The 19,061-nt window shown below is 50.4% G+C and overlaps 1 protein-coding gene across 1 annotated transcript; it reads right to left on the bottom strand.

Annotated features, from left to right (window-relative positions):
* Positions 1-1,681: 1,681 nt before the first annotated feature.
* On the bottom strand, positions 1,682-18,281 carry AHCY (adenosylhomocysteinase). The gene is made up of 10 exons (XM_084776992.1): positions 18,133-18,281; positions 11,076-11,266; positions 9,254-9,329; positions 7,174-7,323; positions 6,452-6,564; positions 5,751-5,958; positions 5,584-5,671; positions 5,378-5,495; positions 4,081-4,275; positions 1,682-2,517 (listed from the first exon to the last, which is right to left on the bottom strand). The coding sequence occupies exons 1-10, from the start codon at positions 18,158-18,160 to the stop codon at positions 2,386-2,388; spliced, it is 1,299 nt and encodes a 432-aa protein (XP_084633118.1). The 5' UTR covers positions 18,161-18,281; the 3' UTR covers positions 1,682-2,385.
* Positions 18,282-19,061: the final 780 nt, after the last annotated feature.

Genomic DNA, 19,061 nt, shown 5'->3' with positions numbered 1-19,061 from the left:
TGCCTTCTAGCTGGGTGTGGCGGCGCACGCCTTTAATCCCAGCACTCGGGAGGCAGAGGCAGGCGGATCGCTGTGAGTTCGAGGCCAGCGTGGTCTACAAAGTGAGTACAAGACAGTCAAGGCTACACAGAGAAACCCTGACTCAGAAACAAACAAACAAACAAACAAACAAAAGCTCTGCCTTCCATCTCATCATTGGCTAGCACATTACATGGGTTGTCAGTCAAGTGGGCAGTCTCCTCAGAGGTGTGTGGTGTAGGCACATCTCTCCTTATCGCTCGCTCCCTCTCTTGTAGCAGAGGACTGGCTTTCCCTCTTTATCGTCTGTGTACTTGGGAGGGTTGGCACACACCAAGGCCACTGAGGCTTGCATTCCTCCCTCGGAGACCATTTGGACAGCATTTAGGTGGAAGGGAATAAACATTAGCAACGTGGGCAGGGGAGTCCTTCCTACAGAATAGAGTACAAAGGTGCTTTTATAAAATATGGTATTGTCTATCTCACAGCATTCTAAATTCCTTGCCCTCTAATCAACCCCCTACACCCCCCCCCCCATAACTCCCGCCCTTAAACTTGACATAGAACTTGGACTTCAAGGTAACAACCTGAGGTATTTCTGTCACTATCCTGAATAGCATCATGACTCAGGTTTTCTCCTTAACCACCAGATCATTGCTCCCCAACCCCCCAGTTGGGATTGGGGACACCAGGGACGGAGGTGGAGACGGCAGGCGACACATTATCCTTCACTGTCGGTACCTCGTCAGTGTCACAGCTGTGATAGATCAACACACGAGACCAGACGTGAATGTTCTGTTCTTAACGACAAAGTTCTGAGAACAAGAAATCTCTAAAGGAAAAGCCAGGGTAACAGAAACCCGAACCCTAAGGAGAAAGGAGGTGGGGTTCCGCATAGGACTCTCACAGATCAGCACCTGGGAGGGTGCTTGCCCTAACTACAGGGAGACAGATTTGAGGGGAAGTGCTCACACTCGGCGGGGCCCTTGGAGGGATCAGCCTAGCTGCTGTCACCAGAACCTCTCTGCCCCAGAGCAGCAGCCCTTGGCTGGAGCTTTGCTTTTAGGGACCTTAGTTCCTTGTCTCAATGTTGAGAGTCTGAAACCTGGCTCCCTTCCTCCTCGCCCTGGGCCTGTGGGTTTTGGCAGAGCCGCTCCTGCAAGGACCTGTCTTTACCTGGCATCCCAGCCATTGGCAGTTAGCTCACATTCCTAGCACCGGTCAGCGGAGCACACTTAGAACAGCCTCGAGTCATCCTGTGCTTGGCTTGTTTTTAATTTGATTTCAAGGCCAAATGGGTTCAGTGAATGATCATTTGGGCAAATAAGAGGGAACTCAATTTCCCATACTTTTTTGTGCAAGTCATATTATGAGAGCTCTGTGTTTTTAGAAGCCACTTCTACACAATTCCCTGAAGAGATGGTCAGTGGGTAAGACCACTTGCACTCATAAAAAAGCTACGCATGGCCATGTTCAACTGTAACTCCCCTCCACCCCATCCCTGCACTGGGTAGGGGAAAGGGCAGAAACAGCCTAGGAATACAGAGACGAGTGATGGGACACCCAACGTCCTCTGCACACAAAGGCACATGCACCACACACACTTAAAACTGCCATGCATGGTAAGCAAGAGCTTACATAATAAAGGTCAGAATTCTTTAGGTGCTAGAAATTGCATTTAATCCACCTTCCTCTGTTAACATTCTGAATAATATATAAACATTACAAACCAAATTAATCTCTTTGTGACCCAGGCTTGTGATAGGAACCATCAGTGACCAACAATGACAGAGCTTCGCCTGTCTGTTCTTCCAGGCCCCTTTCAGTCTCTAGCTGTCACTTGTCCTTTTGTGGTTGTCTCTTTAATCTATTTTAACCCTGTGAGATAGGGACCAAAAGTACCAGCCTCAGTATTGTGAGGCTTAAGAGATGGCCCTACAGTAAGTAAGCCAAGCTCTCAGAACCTTCAAACTCAGAGGCCCTTGCCCTTTGCTGGAGCTCCTCAGATCCTGGGCTGAAAACCAGTGATCTGTAAAGCAAGCACGCAAACCTAGACCAAGTGAGGCCTGGACCGTAAGGTGTGTGGTGGCCTTGTGACTACCGCAGCAGCATCCAGCCTCAGGACTTCAAGGCTTCTGAGCTCACATTCCCTGTGGCTGGCTCCAAGGTACCTCTATCTTGACTGGGGACTTGCAGTTCCCCCTGCCACACCTGGAACTGTATGAGGGATACAAGAGAGGCCAAGGACAGAGTGATCAGCCCCAGCGGAGGACAAACACTGGCACAGCAGTGGTGACATTTGCTCTTGGGAGAGAGGTAGGGCCTGGAACAAGGATGGCGCTGGAAGGTGAAGGGCAGTCCCGGCTCTCAGTAGCGGTAGTGGTCAGGCTTGAAGGGGCCGTCAGCAGGCATGCCGAGGTACTGGGCCTGCTTCTCAGTCAGCTTGGTCAGTTTCACGTTCAGCTTGCCCAGGTGGGCTTCAGCCACCGCCTCATCCAGCTGGGAGAAACAGAAAAACCTGGAGTCAGTGTCAGGCTCCGGTGCCCTTAACTGCATCTAGCCACCAATCAAAAACCGCTGACAGGTGCTGCAGGTGCACTACCCTCATTACACCCCAATCTCCCCCCACGGCGAGCCTCGGTGTGCTGTCCTGGCTGTCTTCATCAAGAGAGACATGCACACGCGTCAGATAGTTCTGGTGGCCCCACCACTTACAGCTCCTCGCCTCTAACCACAGCAGCTCACCAGAATGCTTCCTGAAATGAACTATGGCCCCGGACGTATTTTATCATCAACAGGGACACCCTACACAAGTCCCACCTCACCATGGCCGACACTGACTACAGCCCAGCGCAAGCGCTTTTACATTCCCAAGCAGTTCCATGTCCACTGCTCCTTAGAGTCTCACCAACATCCCCAGGAGTAGGAAGGGAAGGATAATGCCCACATTAGCCGATGAGGAGGCAAAAGAAAGTGTAACAGGCTCAACCTAACCTGCCGTCCATAGTAGAAACAGAGGTGAAGGCCTCCTATGGCTGGCCAGTCTAGCTTAGTATGCCTTCCTTCTTTCTCACAGCATCCTGTACCAGGGTGCCACATAATAGGGACCACCTGGGCAGTGAGAGCTGGGTTCTAGCTGGGTCCCCAACAACTCCTAAGAGCACACCAGCCTCTAAACCTTGGTCTCCTCATTTGTAGGACATACATAGTAAATACCCACCTTTTGAAGCTGTCACAAAGAGCAGTGACATTCAGATTGTTTGTTCAAGAGTAATTTAGCAAATGGTGGTTACTGTCACCACTAAGGTACATAATAAACCTACAGACTGCGTGCATCTTACAGACATGCCCAGTTGACCCAGCCATGCACTAGCAGTTAAGGGATATTTGTGTAGCATGTGTGTAGCTCCGTGTCCAACACCACAAATATGAACAAACTCAAGACTGACCTGGAGGCCTGTGCCTTTAATCCCAGTTCTCAGGAGGCAGAAACAGGCCTGAATCAAAGCTATCTGGTCTACATACTGAGCTCCAGGCTAGTCGGGGCTATGAGACCCTGTCTAAAAACCAAATGGGACCTATCCTTTTTTTTTTTTAAACTACAATGTTCTGCCTATATTTTAAAACTATTTCACATCAAGACCTTAGCGTATGGCTTCGGAGCTCAGAAGCCTTGTCCACTGGAGCTGTGTTCTGGGTTAGTGACAGCTGAGTGGCAGACACCCCTTTACCTGGAGTGTGTATTATTCAAGTTCAGTTCCCACGCAGCCCACTTCAACACCTGCATGCTCAATCCATGCAGACATGTGGGAGAGCCTCACCATCATTAAGGAAGATACTCTTGCCTTCGCTTTTCGGATGAGGAATGGAGACACAGCTCCAAACCTAGTGAGTCATACCCCACAGCCCGTACCACTACAGGGGTGTGCTCCAGGAAACACTGAGGACTCTATGCCAACTAAGAGGGCAGCCAGACGAGCACTTTATAAACTCTAGCAAGCCCACACAAGGAGCCTGGGATCCAGCACATAAGCCTTGCTTACAGTCAAGTCAGCAGCTTACCTTCTTAGGCAGGAAGTGAACCCCAACAGGGTATTTGTCTGGGTGGGTCCACAGCTCAATCTGTGCCATCACCTGGTTCGTGAAGGAGTTGCTCATCACGAAGCTGGGGTGGCCCATGGCGCAACCCAAGTTGACCAGCCGGCCTTCAGCCAGCAGGATGATGCGGCGTCCATTCTTTAGCCAGTAGCGGTCCACCTGCAAGGCCCCAGGGCAGCAGTAAGGGCGGGCGGGCACTGTCCCTGTCTCTGCTCACCTCCTATGCTACACAAGATGGCCTGGAATGCCCTCCTAACCACCACCCTTCAGAGCTAGCACAAGTCTGTTGTGAGAACCACACAAGTCTGTTGGGAGAACTTATGAATTCGGCCCTATAAAGCACTCGGCATTGTAGGTACTCGGGAGGGAGCAGCTACTACTACTCTGACCCCCACGTACTCTGTACTCAGTCATTTACACATACATGACTGTCATTTAAGTGCCTCATCTTCCCCTTTTCACAAGCTGAAGTTTACCAGGTTGCGTCATTTGTTCAGAGCCACACATTAAGAAGTGGCTGCAATTTGAGGCCAGAGGCCAGATCGCATGCTCCCAGTCGCCACTGGAAAGCTGAATGCAGGACGGGGAGAGATAGCTCAAGGGGTAAAGCTGCTTTACCCCGAAAGACACGTCACCACCTGACAGGTTGTCCTCTTAACGCCACATGTAAGTACGCATGTGCTTACACACACAAGCACACACATACAATATGTACACACACACACACACACATAAAGTTGAATGCAGGGCTGGGTTTGTGGCTCACTTGATAACAGAGTGCTTGCCTAGCTTATATGAAGCACCGGGTTTAACCTCCAGCTTTACAAGGCAGGAAAGAGCTTAACTTATTGCACACAGCTAAAAGGAACATGTCTCTCAGTGCCCTACAGCAAAGCTGTCCCATCTCAGTAGTGGCCTACTTTGCACAGAGCCGTTCTAGACAGAAATGCGATGTCCTTTTCAGATCCTCCCCCATCCTGACCCCACTGCCAGCCAGTTCAGCCCACACCCTCCGGGCCCTGCTTCCTCAGCTGCATTCTTTGCAGCCTTCCCTCACAAGCACATGTGGGCTTTCTGAAACAGCAAGGTCACCGTGTGGGCAAATACCTACTGACCTTCAGGGACTTCAGTGGCCTCAGCATCAACTCTGACACACACACACCACCTTCTAGGTTGCAACAGCTTCTGCGGTGGGCAACCTACCAGGCCATCCTCCTCGGCCCCTCACTGCCAGCCCTGCGGGGAGGCTGGGGCTCCTCACCTGCGGCTTGATGTTCACCTTCTCCACAGCGTTCTCATTCAGCCACTTGACATCAATCTCCACGTCGAAGTGGCCAATGTTACACACAATGGCATCATCCTTCATCTGTTCAAAGTGCCTATGAGGGAGCCCAAACCCATGAGAGACCAAGAACAATTGCGAGCCACGCCCTCTTGGCTCCCTACGCCTCCCACCCTGGTACCTACCGGCCAAGGATGATATCAACACAGCCTGTGGTGGTGACAAAGATGTTGCCCTCCTTACAAGCCTCGTCCATGGTGGTCACCTCATAGCCTGCGGACATTGAGCATGTATTATCAACAGTGGCCTCTCCCTCCTCTAGCCCCAACAGCCAACCCTGACCCTATCGTACCCTCCATGGCAGCTTGCAGTGCATTGATGGGGTCAATCTCAGTGATGATGACTCGAGCCCCAAAACCCCTCAGGGCCTGGGCACACCCCTTGCCCACATCACCATAGCCTGCTACCACGGCCACCTTGCCCGCAATCATCACATCTGTGGCCCGTTTGATGCCATCTATGAGGGACTCCCGGCAGCCATAGAGGTTGTCGAACTTGCTCTGAAAGTAGAGGGGGCAAGGAGACGATGGGGGCAGGCAAGGCCCTGAGACCAGGCCTCAAGCATCCCACCAGTAGGGCTGAGACTTGAGCCCACTCAGCCGCCAGCCTAGGCTGACCCCCTAAGAACCTTCTCCACTAAACAATGCCCAAACAACATGTCCCTCGTCCTCATCAGCTCCAAGGCTATATCTCCCTAGCTGTTCTCTGCTGCTCTGGAAGCCTTTCTAGGGAACCAATGCCTACGACAGGTTGCTGGGTTAAAGAATTTGCTTAACTTTTCAGCTCTTGCTAATCAAAGCCACGGTGCTGCTGAAGCAGCTGTGACCTACTGTGCAGTTCTCCTCTCTCACCACCCTCAGCCTGTGGCCCTGCCTCTCTCAGATAAGGGCTTCACGTCCCAGGCCACACCCTTCCTGGACACCTCTCTTCAGACATCCACCCCTAAGCTCACTGGGTACCAGCAGATGGAGCTGACACTACCCCAGGGCTCACCTTGGTGACAGAGTCGTTGACATTGATAGCAGGCACCTTCAGTATCCCCTTGGCCATCATCTTGTAGAGGTTATGGACCCCAGTCGTGGTCTCCTCAGAGATACCTCGGATACCTGAACAAGAGGAAGAGCAGAGAGCACATGGCTACCCTTCTCACTTCCTAGTGTCCCCTTCTCCCTGTTCCCCTCACTGTACCTGACTGAAAGGGCTACCCAGTCACCCAGGGAGCTTTCGTCTGCTGTCCTCCATATATAGTCCCACCAGGCCCAACGACTCAACCTCCGAACATCTCCCGTCCCCCACTGTCCCAGTGCCTGACATCATTTTCACTGAATCGTCCTACTGTACCCTACACTGGTCTCAAGGGAAGGCGTCCTCCATTTGTTAGTCATGCTGGCTTTTGTACAGTCAACCTTTTCCTAGCTCAGGGCCTTTGTCTTCTCCGTCTCCATCCTCCTCCCTGTCACAGTCAGCAACGCTGCTTCTCTGCAACCATTCCCAGCACTGCCCTACATTGGCTTTGGCTTATGAGCTCAGCCAGCCCTACCCCAACCCGGTTACCCTGGCTTCACAGCACAAGAAGGCCAGACTCCAGTGTACCTGCAGGAACCTCCTGTCCTCCAGTCCTCTGGAGAATCTGGGAGTTCTGCCAGGCCGACTGGCTCACGTCTATAAAGGAGCAGGAGCTCTTCAGGCCACTAGTACCCATCCCACCTGCTTACCTGACAGAAGCTGTGGGTATTTGGTGTGGATGAGGTTAGTGAGGTCACCACCATCGTCCAGAATCATGTTGAGGGGTCCATCCTTGAAGTGCAACGTCTGCTCGATGCACCACAGGTACTCTTCATCTGTCTCGCCCTTCCAGGCAAACACTGTAGGGCAGGTGGGACGTGAGAAGCTGGCAGGGAGGCTTCAGCGAGCTTGCAGTAGCATAAGTCAAGTGAGACAGAGGCCACATTCAGCCCTAGGGTACCTGTCCCTTTGTACCTCCTTCTGCCAGGGACCCATGGAGTAGGGTGCGGACGATTCCCACCCAGAGGGACCATCAGATAGGATCCTCGGTTTCTTCTTCACTGAAAGGTCTTAAGGGCCTGGCAGTTTTTGTGGTGGGTAGTTTGAGGTGATGTCTGGCCAGTGTACCCCAGTAGAAGCTACCACAGATGGACTGATCTCTGCCAGGTACTGTAACTGCCTCCTGCCCCATTCTCATGTCCCCTCATGCAAGCCATGGGGGGCACTGCAGTCACCACTCACAAAACCCCCTAGAGGGCCGGGGATGTGCACCACTCAGCCCAGCACTCTAGAGTGGCACCTGAGCCAAGGGTGCTGGCTGGTGGCTGGTGGCTGCTACTCCTACCGTGTGGAACTACACAGGTGTGAGGCTCACAAGAGTCTTCTGTTTGCAAAGGACACCGGCCAATCAGTCAGCTGCCTCCCTCCCCACAACTGTAGAAGATAATGCTATAGAAACAAAAAAGCCTCTTCTGAAAGAGGGCCACCAAGCCTAGCCAAGGTAGGAGCTGCTGATTGGGCCATTCAGCCCTGAAGGGTTATAGAGGGACCCCTCCTTCTGCCTACTCTACCTATAGCTGACGAAGAGTCTTCCTCCACCCCCCAATGTCTAAGTGTTTTGTCTGCAGGTATGTCTGTGCACCATGTGCCTGCCTGGAAGCCTCAAGAGGTCAGAAGAGGATATTAGGTCTCCTGGTCTGCGGTTACAGATCGTTGTGAGCTGCCATGTGGGTGCTAGGGATCAAACCTGGGTCCTCCAGAAGAGCAGCCAGTGCTCTTAACAGCTGAACCATCTCTTCAGGCCCCTGATAAAGATTTGTATGTTTTATTTAATTACCACCGACTCTCACAGGTCCCTCCCTTGCAGTCCAGACAGACACGCACCACCATTCTGCAGCAGTTTGAGACAGTCTTTGCTCTTTAGTCTAGTACTCCTAGACTACCAGACCTCAGCCAGCGCACCTCTGAGGTCTTGTTCTGCCTTACACCTCACCAGTTCTTTAGAAAATGACCCACAGAGGCTGGGTGTGGTGGTGTATGTCTTTAATCCCAGCACTCTGGAGGCAGAGGCAGGCAGATCTCTGTGAGTTTGGAGGCCAGCCTGGTCTACAAAGAGAGTCTAGGACATCCAGGGCTACACAGAGAAACCCTGTCTTAAAAAACTGGAAAAGAAGAAGAAGAAGAAGAAGAAGAAGAAGAAGAAGAAGAAGAAGAAGAAGAAGAAGGAGGAGAAAGAAAAGAAAATGACCCACAGAGCTCCTCTAAGGAACGCCCCAGTCCTCTACACTATGTGGCCCCCATCATAAGATCCTTCCTTAGACCACATAGCTCGTGGATCTTCCATGAGATCTGAGATGAGGCAGGAGGGCAAAAGCCACTCTCTGCTGAGTCACTAGGCCAAGACCCTCTTGCTGCCATATGGAAGCCTATGACTACAGGAGACCCTCTTGCTGCCATATGGAAGCCTATGACTACAGGAGAGCCTCTCGCTGCCATATGGAAGCCTATGACTACAGGAGAGCCTCTCGCTGCCATATGGAAGCCTATGACTACAGGAGAGCCTCTCGCTGCCATATGGAAGCCTATGACTACAGGAGAGCCTCTCGCTGCCATATGGAAGCCTATGACTACAGGAGAGCCTCTCGCTGCCATATGGAAGCCTATGACTACAGGAGAGCCTCTCGCTGCCATATGGAAGCCTATGACTACAGGAGAGCCTCTTGCTGCCATATGGAAGCCTATGACTACAGGAGAGCCGTAGCCACCCACGTACCCCTGTAAGCGCCTCACCTGGAATGCCGGCCTTGGCCATGGCGGCTGCGGCATGGTCCTGAGTGGAGAAGATGTTGCAGCTAGACCACCGCACCTAGAAGATCCAGGACAACAAGACCGTCGGTCACCCACGTTAGGAACAGGAGAGGAAAGCCCTGAGGCAAGAGGGAAAGGCAAGCTAGTGGCTAGAAGACACCACCAGAGCTTAAAAGAAAAAGAAACAAAAGAAAGGAACGAATCACTGAACCAGGCGTGGTGGCATACCTACTATCCTAGGAGGAAGATCAGAGTGCAAGGCCAGCTTGAACTATATAAGGAATTCCTGGCCAGCCTGAGTTATACAGCGAGATTCTGACACAAACACACACACACACACACACACACACACACACACACACACACACACCAGTGACTAGAAAGATGGCTCAGCAGCTAAGAGCACCTGCTGCTCTTCTCGAGGACTCCAATTTAGTGCCTAGCACCAACGTGGACGCTTACAACCACCTACTGTCTCCAATTCCTCTCTGGCCTCTGGGAACCAGGGATCTATGTGGCCATATACAAACATGAAGGTGCAGGCAAAGGCCATATACACATAAAAGAAATAAGATATTACTCTGGTGTGATGTGAACAAGGAGACAGGAAAGGAACCGCTAAAGCAGAGAAATACAGCAGCAACAGTGGAGGTGACATTTGGCTGACAAATACTCCAGAGTCCTCATGTAGAAAAACGCTCAAGCCTAGAGTTGCCTTTTTTTTTTTTTTTTTTGAGACAGGGTCTCTCTGTGTAGACTCACTTTGTAGACCAAGCTGGCCTTGAACTCACAGTGATCTGACTGCTTCTGCCTCCCGAGTGCTGTGATTAAAGGCGTGTGCCACCATGCCCGGCCCTAGAGTTGCCATTTATGGATGCAGCAAAGACTTCAGGACACGGAGGGCAGAACACTGTGTGTCTCAACCTGCTCAGGCTCAGTGCTTCATCTCCAAGTGGCGCATATCAACATGCAGACATACAATACTGTGAGTGCAGGTCAGGCTTGCACATGTAGTGGCGTCACTACCACACAGGCGATATTTAAAGCCGTGAGATCAGATCACCAGCGAGCTGGATGTTGAAAATTAAAAACAAGGCAAAGGGAGCTGGAGACTCATTGCTGAAGAGCACTAGCTGCTCCTCCAGGACCCAGGTTCAATTCCCAGCACCCACACGGTGGCTCACAACCACCTACAGTTCCAGTTGTAGGGAATCTGGCACCCTCTTGTGGCCTGCTCAGACACTGCATGCATGTGTGCAGAGATATACATGCAGGCAAAACATCAAACACATAAAATAAAAGCAAATCTAAAAGAGGGCAGTGGAGGTTTTGTGTGGGCCGTGGAATCCCAGTACTTGGGAGGTTGAGGTAGAACCTGAACTATACAGTAAATTATGGGATAGCCTAGGCTGTCTCAAAAAACAAACCCTCAGGTACTTATTTTTGGTTGTCCTACTATACCACACCCCCTTCTTGAGACCTTACTACACATGACCTGGGCTCAACAAATCCAAGCACTCGACCTTTCTAGCACCATGTCTGCCCAGAAGGCACCTCCCCCTAGGACGGCCAATGGGAGGGTTTCTGGATGGCTAAATGTATTGACTAGTCAGAAAGTAGCTATCTTCCCAACTGGAGAAAAAATAGAAAAGAGTGTTTCCCCCAATGGGTGGCAGCAGTGGGAAATGGAGAGAAAACCGAGGTGACCAGAAGGTTCTACAGCTTGGTCTCCCACAGGTACAGTCAGTCAGTCTTCTCCCATGGCTGAACCCACCACAGAGGGCAAGGGACTCAGGGACCTCACCTCAGCGCCCAGGGCCACGAGCGTCTCGATGAGGACGGCAGTCTCCACAGTCATGTGCAGGCAGCCGGCAATGCGAGCACCCTTCAGCGGCTTGGAGGCCGAGTACAACTCACGCATGCGCATCAAACCTGGCATCTCATTCTCGGCTATGTCCAGGGCCTTTCGTCCCCAGGCAGCCAGTCCGATGTCCGCTGTAGGAACAAAATGAATGAATCACATGAGCCGCCTCCTCCCGTCAACTATGAAGCACCATCTCCTTGTGACGGCCAATCCAAGTGTAACCTCGCAGCCCTCGGGGGCCGTCACTCACAAAGGGAAGCGCCCCTTTGAAAAATAGCTCTCTCTGCCTTTCCACCGACACCTACCAACGGCAGCTCACTCCCCTGAAAAAATTCAAAGCCTGCAGGTGTAACAGGATGGGTCCAGGTTTGTGGTGGTTTGGTCTGCTTTTTTACTTATTATTTTTAAAAGACAGGACAACAGCCTTCCTCTTTACGTATGTGCAGGTATAGAGGCTGGAGATCAATGCCACGTCTTTCTCCGTTCCTGTCTTACCTGAGACAGGATCTCACTGCACCTGAGGCTCACTGCTTTGCTAGGTAGAGCCTCCTGCCTCTGCCTGTCAGCACTGAGATCATTATAGGTGCCTGCAGTTTTGTTTTTTGTTTTTTTTTTTTTACACGGGTGCTGGGACTCTGAACTCAGGCTCTCATGCTTATGAAAACAGGCAAGCTTACCACCCAAGCCATCTCCCCAGTGCCGTCATTTTTACCTGTAGGCGGGGCTTAGATCTCCCCGATCACCTCAGGATGTAGAGGGTGAAAGAGAAAGGCGGATGCTATAGAAGTTTTAATAATTTAACAAATAATTAAACAGGTCAAGAGTGGTGGGACACGCCTGTAATTCCAGTTCTTGGGATCTGAAAGCAGGGGGAAGGGATACTTGACTTCCTACCAAGCTCAAGGCCAACGTGGGCTAGAAGAGGCCTCACACAAGTAATAATAAACAGCAATAGTAAGTTATCATCATTATGCTTCCTACATTGCATTAAATAATTTCAAAGCAGCAGTGACAGAGTATGCCCAAGGCCCTAAGTTCAACCTCCAGTACCACAAATGGTTCCCAGGTCAGCATTCCACCTTATGGGAGGGTTCACTCCTGCTACAAAAACACCTCTACACCCCGCCTCCCCGACACACACACACACACACACACACACACACACACACACACACACATTCAGAAGTCTGGATTTCAAGCAACCACCTCTAGCCAACTCCAAGAGGGAGCAGCCATCAGCTCAGAATCTCTAAACCATTGATTTTATCCTTGGCCACGCCCCCTTATGATCTCCACCTCAATTTCCATCCCCTGCTCTCTTACACTCTGAGACCTCACTTGGCAAAGCTCCCATCTGAAGCTAAGGTGAGTGGCTTCCTGCCTATAATCCCAGCACTATGGAAGCTGAGGTGCAAAGACTGCCATGATTTTGAGACCATCCTGAGCTTCACAGAGACCTAGTCTCAAAACCAAAAACAAAAAACAAAAACAAAAAACAAAGTTCCCACGTTAGAGCCAGCCCTCCCCTGTGCCTAAGCCACAGAACCAGGCAGGAGAGTCACAGCCACAGGACAACCGTCTTGCTGATTATGAGCGTGAAACTCAAGGACACCTGGCACATCCCAGCAACCCTAGCAACCCTACTACATTTTCCTAGTAAGTTTACGTCTCTCCTCCTCTCCCCAGACATCTCCCCCCATGGACTGATAACACGACTTCACAGTTCACCAAGGGCTCAGAATCATCTGCTTTCCGCGCACAGACTCTACCCTCATCTGGTCGCTGCGAAGGATGAGCTGTGCCTGCTCTCCCATCTTCTCACCTTCAGATCTCACCGTTGCACTGATCGCCTAGGTAACTGGTGTAACTGAGGTAATTACCTACGCCCTCACTCCTGAGCCGCTTCCTTTTCCTTGGCTTCCCACTCTCTCCTACTTTGCTGGCTGCTCTCCGTCTGACAAACTCCAGGAAGCCTCGGGGATCCATCGCAGCTCTTCTCCAGTTCTAGCTGTATGATGCCTTCCCTGTGGGGATGACTCCCACGTATTCACTCCAGTGCAAACTTCTCCCAGGAATGTGAGGCTCATAATCCAACTGCCGACTCAACACCTCTAGGCTGATGTCCAATTATCCATCAAGTATGAGCCCTCAAGACTCCTTGGCCACACACCTTCAATCTTCCCATTTTAGGAAATGAAACCACCATTCAGTCAACCACTCTGGCCAAAAATGTGTAAGATTTCTTGTTTTTATTTTTATTTTATTTTAATTAATTTATTTATTTATTTTTATTTGAGACAGGGTCTATTATGTAGCTTGGGCTGTCCTGAAACTCAGTATGTAGACCAAGCTGGGTTTAAATCAGAGTTAACTGCCTGCCCCTACCTCCCAAGTGCTGAGGTTAAGGACGTGAGCCACCATGCCCAACCTTCACCAGCATGATTTTACTGAGTATCTCACCCCCATCTAAAGCATCACTTCTCAGTTAGCTGGAGCAGCAAAGCCGCTTCATGGTCCCCTCTGTTCCCACATACCATGCTCCTCCCCTTACAGCCAGTGGGAAGCTTTAAAAATTTTAAATCCACAAATAAATAAATAAATAAATAAAAATTCTAAATCCCAATCCTTGCCGAGGCTTCAGGCCCTATCCCTGAGTCTATCAACTGCTTCTCTCTCTCTCTACCTTACGCCCCTCACTAGCTGCTCAGCCACACAGACCTCTCCCATCGTAGGGCTTTAACTCAGGAGCCAACCTGAAAGGTACACACCAAATACCAGGCTCAGTATATGCTCAAAACCACCTAAAACTGGAGGGGCCCGAGAGAGGGCTTAATGGTTAGGAGCACTGGCTACTCTGGGGTTCAATTCCTAGCAGCTCATGGAGACTCACAACTGTCTATACGCGAGTCCCGGGGGGTTCAACACTTTCTTCTGGCCTCTGTGGGCACCCACATGGACGTGGTGCGTAGACCCTACATGTAGGCAAAACATACACATATAATAAAAATGACGAGGCTGGAGAGATGGCTCAGCCAGTAAGAGTACTTGCTGCTCTTCCAGAGGCCCAGAAACCACAGTGGCTATAACAGCCCCTGTAATATAATCCAATGCCTTCTCCTGGTGTGCATGAAAACAGCATACTCATATACATAAAACAAATAAGTCTTTAGGGCTGGAAAGATGGCTCAGCGGTTAAGAGCACTGACTGTTCTTCTAGAGGTTCTGAGTTTAATTCCCAGCAACCACATGGTGGCTCACAATCATCTGTAATAGAATCTGATTCCTCCTTCTGGTGTGCATGAGAACAGAGCACTCACATAATCATACATAAATAAATGGGTCTTATTTTTTAAATCCAGTCAATTTTTTAAAAATTAAAAAAAAAAAAAACCTGAAAATGGACAGGCTGACTAAAACAGAGGGCATTACAATGAATCAAGACTTTAATCTTAGTGAGGTAGGTCATCTACAGAGTTTCAAAGGAGGTGTTAGTCAACGGCCAGATTTTTCTTCTGAAAAGATTTGTAGGCATTACTTATTGTGCACTGTGTAAAGATTCTAATGTTGGCTTCTGTGTCCCCCGTATCCGGTTGCAATCCTTACTCTGAGAATCTCCTGTCCACACTTTGCTCCCCAATTGTCCCCTGATATATCAATAAAACAGCTTAACAGCCAATCACTGGGTATGGGAGAGAATAGGGCTGGACTCCTGCCAGCCAGGAGAGAAAAAAGGAAGTAGAGGATTCAGTCACAGGCAGAGGTTTGCAGCTGAAGCAAAAAAAAAAGGGGGGGGGGCATAAAATGCAAGTATCTCAGGGATTTTGGCAAAGAAGAAGCCAGACTAGCATACAAGATTAAAAATAGGTAATAACTGCTCAATTATTGTGTTGCAAAGCTTATTAAACAAATATAATAGTTCAGTCTCAATTACCTGGGTGCTAGCCAGGTTAAGAGGGAAACTGTAATACACACATTTTTAAGAACTTTAACAAATATTCTATTGGCCAACTATAGCAACATGTGCCTCAACACAATATTGTGGAAGCCAAAGGGAGATCCTGAGTTTGTGGGAACTGGACAAGGGCTAGCTTCCTGAGCAGAAGCCCCCTCCCTGCCCTATGCTTAATCAGCTTGAAGTCAACTTTCTGGGAGCTAGATCTCACTTCGCCAAGATCCAAAAAAAAGCTCACCTCATTAGATTAGGGCCAGCTTGCCCTTTCCCAACTGTGTGGGAGACCAGCAGTGTAACAGCTACAGCAGATAACAAATTTAGATAAGAGCCCCCTGCAGCATGACTCTGCAGTCCCACTGTGGCTTCTGCCTTTAAAATTCTTGTGTTTTAAGGAATCAAGGCCGCCCACCTTCCTCAGCCTCTGGGGAATAAAAAAGACCCTGTGTACATTACATCTGACTGGTCTCTGGTAGTCTGTGAAGTGTTGTGACTTGGGTATTACAAGTTCAAGGCCAGCTGAAGCCCCCCCTGCCCCCCCCACAAAAAAAACAAGCAAACAAAATAGTAGCAATAAGACCAGAGACCTGCAAGATGGAGAGAGAAAGGCAACAGATCTCTTCACATAAGAGACTATGCGCCGGACATGGTGGTGGTGCAGGCCTTTAATCCCAGCACTCGGGAGGCAGAGGCAGGCGGATCGCTGTGAGTTCGAGGTCAGCCTGGTCTACAAAGCGGGTCCGGGACAGCCAAGGCTATACAGAGAAACCCTGTCTCAAAACACCAAAAAAAGAGAGAGAGAGAGAGAGAGACTATGCTATACCACATAGCCCTATCTGTCTCAAGCGTGTGCCTTGGTCCCTCTTACACCTCCAGTGACCAGCAGGGCCTGGTACAGAGTAGTCAGAAGGTGTTTACTGACCAAAGCAGCTGCTAAAAACCAAGTGAGCAAAGATTCATAAAGGGTCGGCACCAGACAAGGATGGCAAAAAAAAAAAAAAAAAAAAAAAAGGAAATGAAAGGAAAAAAGAATGGAAGGAGGGAGCTAGAAAGATGGCTCGGTGGTTAAGAGCACTGGCTGCTCTTCTAGAGGGCCTGGGCTCATCCCTTTCACTGCTCACAGCTGTCCCTAACTCCAACGTCAGAGGATCCAACCTTCCCCCAGATATAAATGCAAGCAAAACACCAATGGGCATAAATTAAAAATAAAAAGCAAAGAAGATGAAGCTAGTCCAACTCCCAGTACTGATTGTCTGTAGCCAGTCAGAGACAAGACTGATGGTGAGGCCACTCTCCAGGCCCTCCTGAAGAGGACAGAGGGTTCTGTGCTAGCCTGTTTAAATTCCACCCTGTCTATCACCTGTCCCTCCAGCTAAAAATGATTCTTTCAACGGCCTTGGGGCAGCTGTGCCAGTCCCAGAGTCTTCCATGGGACTTCCACGCCAAAGGAACAGGCGGAGCTAGTGTAGGGAGCTTTTAGTGCCAAAAGAACCAGAGAGTTGCAGAAGCCACAGAAACACCTGTCAAAAAGAAAATGCCAAAGGGGAACAGTGTAACCCATTCTAAACCCACGTCTTCAGAATAATGATAATCAACCGAAGACGTACTATACACCTGAGGATTATACGAGACACCAAGAGGGCAAGGCCTTGCACACAGTGTACCCTCCTCAATGGAGGCTTCATGCCTCCACCCCTACAGAGGCAAGAACCCAGCCCCCAAATGCAGCCTTCTCTCCATCCGCACAACCAGTGGTCCCCCGACCCCTTCACAGTGTGACAAACGTCCATTTTAGCTGTCCCAACAAGACAACGCTGACTCCAACCTTTCTAAGCTTCTGTCTCAGCATCTACCCAATGGAGAAGTAATCTACTCTGGTGGATGATGAACTATTTTAATAAGGTTTTTCCAAGTCGCTTACTTTCCCACGTTCCCACTCTGTATAATGGGATGGCATCCGCCTCGTGTTGCTGACCCTCCCCAATTTAATGGAGTCTTGACATTATTTTAAAAGCTAGCCAGCCTGAATGGCTTGTGTGTGTGTGTGTGTGTGTGTCAGTTTTTTTTTATTGGTTTGTAGTTTCATTTTGTCCAGGTTGGTCTGGAATTCACTGTGTGCCCAGGCTGACCTCTGGTAACAGTTGATCGATCCCTCAGCCTCAGGAGCGACAGCTGGGATTACAAGTTTGTGTCACTAGGTCCAGTCTGAACTGGACTGTGCTGAAATTTCATAAGGGTTGTTCAAGTGTGTTCCCTTGCATACAGACAGCAGTGAAAGCGATGAGCCCAGAGGTCATGACGTCCCAAGTCCAAATTCGAGCCAACCACTTCCCAGTTACAAGATTCTGGTAAAATAACCTCTATACCTCGGGATTTTCATCGTAAAAGTAAAACAGTTCCTCCCCTAGAGAGTTACAATAATAAAACGGGTTAGTCTAGAGTAAAGCTACATGGCTGTGCCCATCCCACTGTAACCGCAACTGAACGTTTGTTAATTCTGACAGCTTTCTATAATCCGGACGAAACGAAGGGTAATTTCTAACCACTCCAAATTTTCTAGTCATCCCATCCAGATGGGTGATCCCACAGACTGAGCTAACCCTAAATCCCGGGGGCACCGGGACTTGCCGCTTCCAGGCCTCTCCTCACTAGCACCTGGAGCACCAGTGCGCTCTCTTGCCCTGCTCAAGGACCAGAAGGCGGTGGGCCCTTCCTAGGGAGCACCCATGCCCCGAGAGACCAGGGCCAGGGCCGCTAGGGCCAATCTCTCCGCGAGGAGCACGCTGTTGTACCAGGGACCGCAGTCCGCGCTGCCGCTCAGGGCGCCTGCCACGGGGCACGCCGGGACTTGTAGTCCGCGGCCGCTTCCCACTCCTAGCTCCCGGCGGCGCGTGGACTCCAGTCCCCAAGCACCTGCGCGGCCAGGCTAGCGATTCTAGGGGTCCTGGGCGCCCCGAGGCCGCCACCTCAACAAGACGCGGATGATACGGACTACAAGCTCAGAGCGGAAGCCGAGTGGCCGCGGAAGACTGCACCCTTGGGACTCACCGACTTTGTAGGGTAGTTTCTCGGACATGCTGGCGGCGTTTCCGCTAAGACAGACGAACTCAGTGAAAGGGGCCGGGCGGCGCGGGACAGGGATCTACGCCTGGCGCCGGCGTCTTTAAATATCTTCTTTATTTGAATATTCATGAATCCTGCTGGGGCTGAGACTTGGGGGCGGAGCCTAGCTCGTGGTACTGAGCCGACCGGGAACGAGGCTGGACTTCAATCCCTGCCTTAAAAATCATAAATTTTATGCACTGTGGCCTTTGGACCCCTGGCACCCGATTGGGAAGGGTGCGTGGAGAGAGGCGGTTCTTCTCCCGTTCGCCGAGCCAGTGAATCAGAGGTCAAAACAAAGCAGCACTTACAGGCTCCAGCCAACTTACCTGCGCCTTAATTTCTTCAGGTATACAGTGAGACGAAGAATATCTACCGCACACGATAAAAGTAAAGAGCTGGGCCTAGTGGTACCTGCCTGTAATCCCAACACTCGCGACACAGAGCCAGGAGGATTGCCACAAGTCCGAGGCCAGTCTGGTCTACACAGCTGGTTAGTTCCAGGCCAGCCTGGTCTACAGCTAGAGAGGCCTTGTCTTCAAAAAGAAGGAAAACTCATTCAGCCCTCTGCCTTCCTTTTCTTGCTCACCCCACTCCCTTCTCGGCAAGTCCCCATTCCACACTGTCTTTTTGTTTTGTTTTTTGTCTGGTGAACCACAAGCCGCTCACATAGAAATGAGTGTGGATCTGCCCACAGGAGGATAGAGAGCTCACAGTTTTTAGACACCTAAAGAGGATGACTTCTCTCTCGGCAGCCATAACTGCCAATAACTTTAAGGAAGGAGCCAGGCCCCGTGTTGTGTGCAAATGCCATCTCTGGGAAGTTCAGCTGGCTGCCATGTAACAGGATTATGCTAGCCAGACTTGTTACTGTT

Source organism: Acomys minous, assembly GCF_964271855.1.
Source record: "Acomys minous genome assembly, chromosome: 3".
Classification (NCBI taxonomy): Eukaryota; Metazoa; Chordata; class Mammalia; order Rodentia; family Muridae; genus Acomys; species Acomys minous.
The sequence above is the reverse complement of the archived record's forward strand: the minus strand, read 5'-3'. Positions and strand labels throughout refer to the sequence as shown.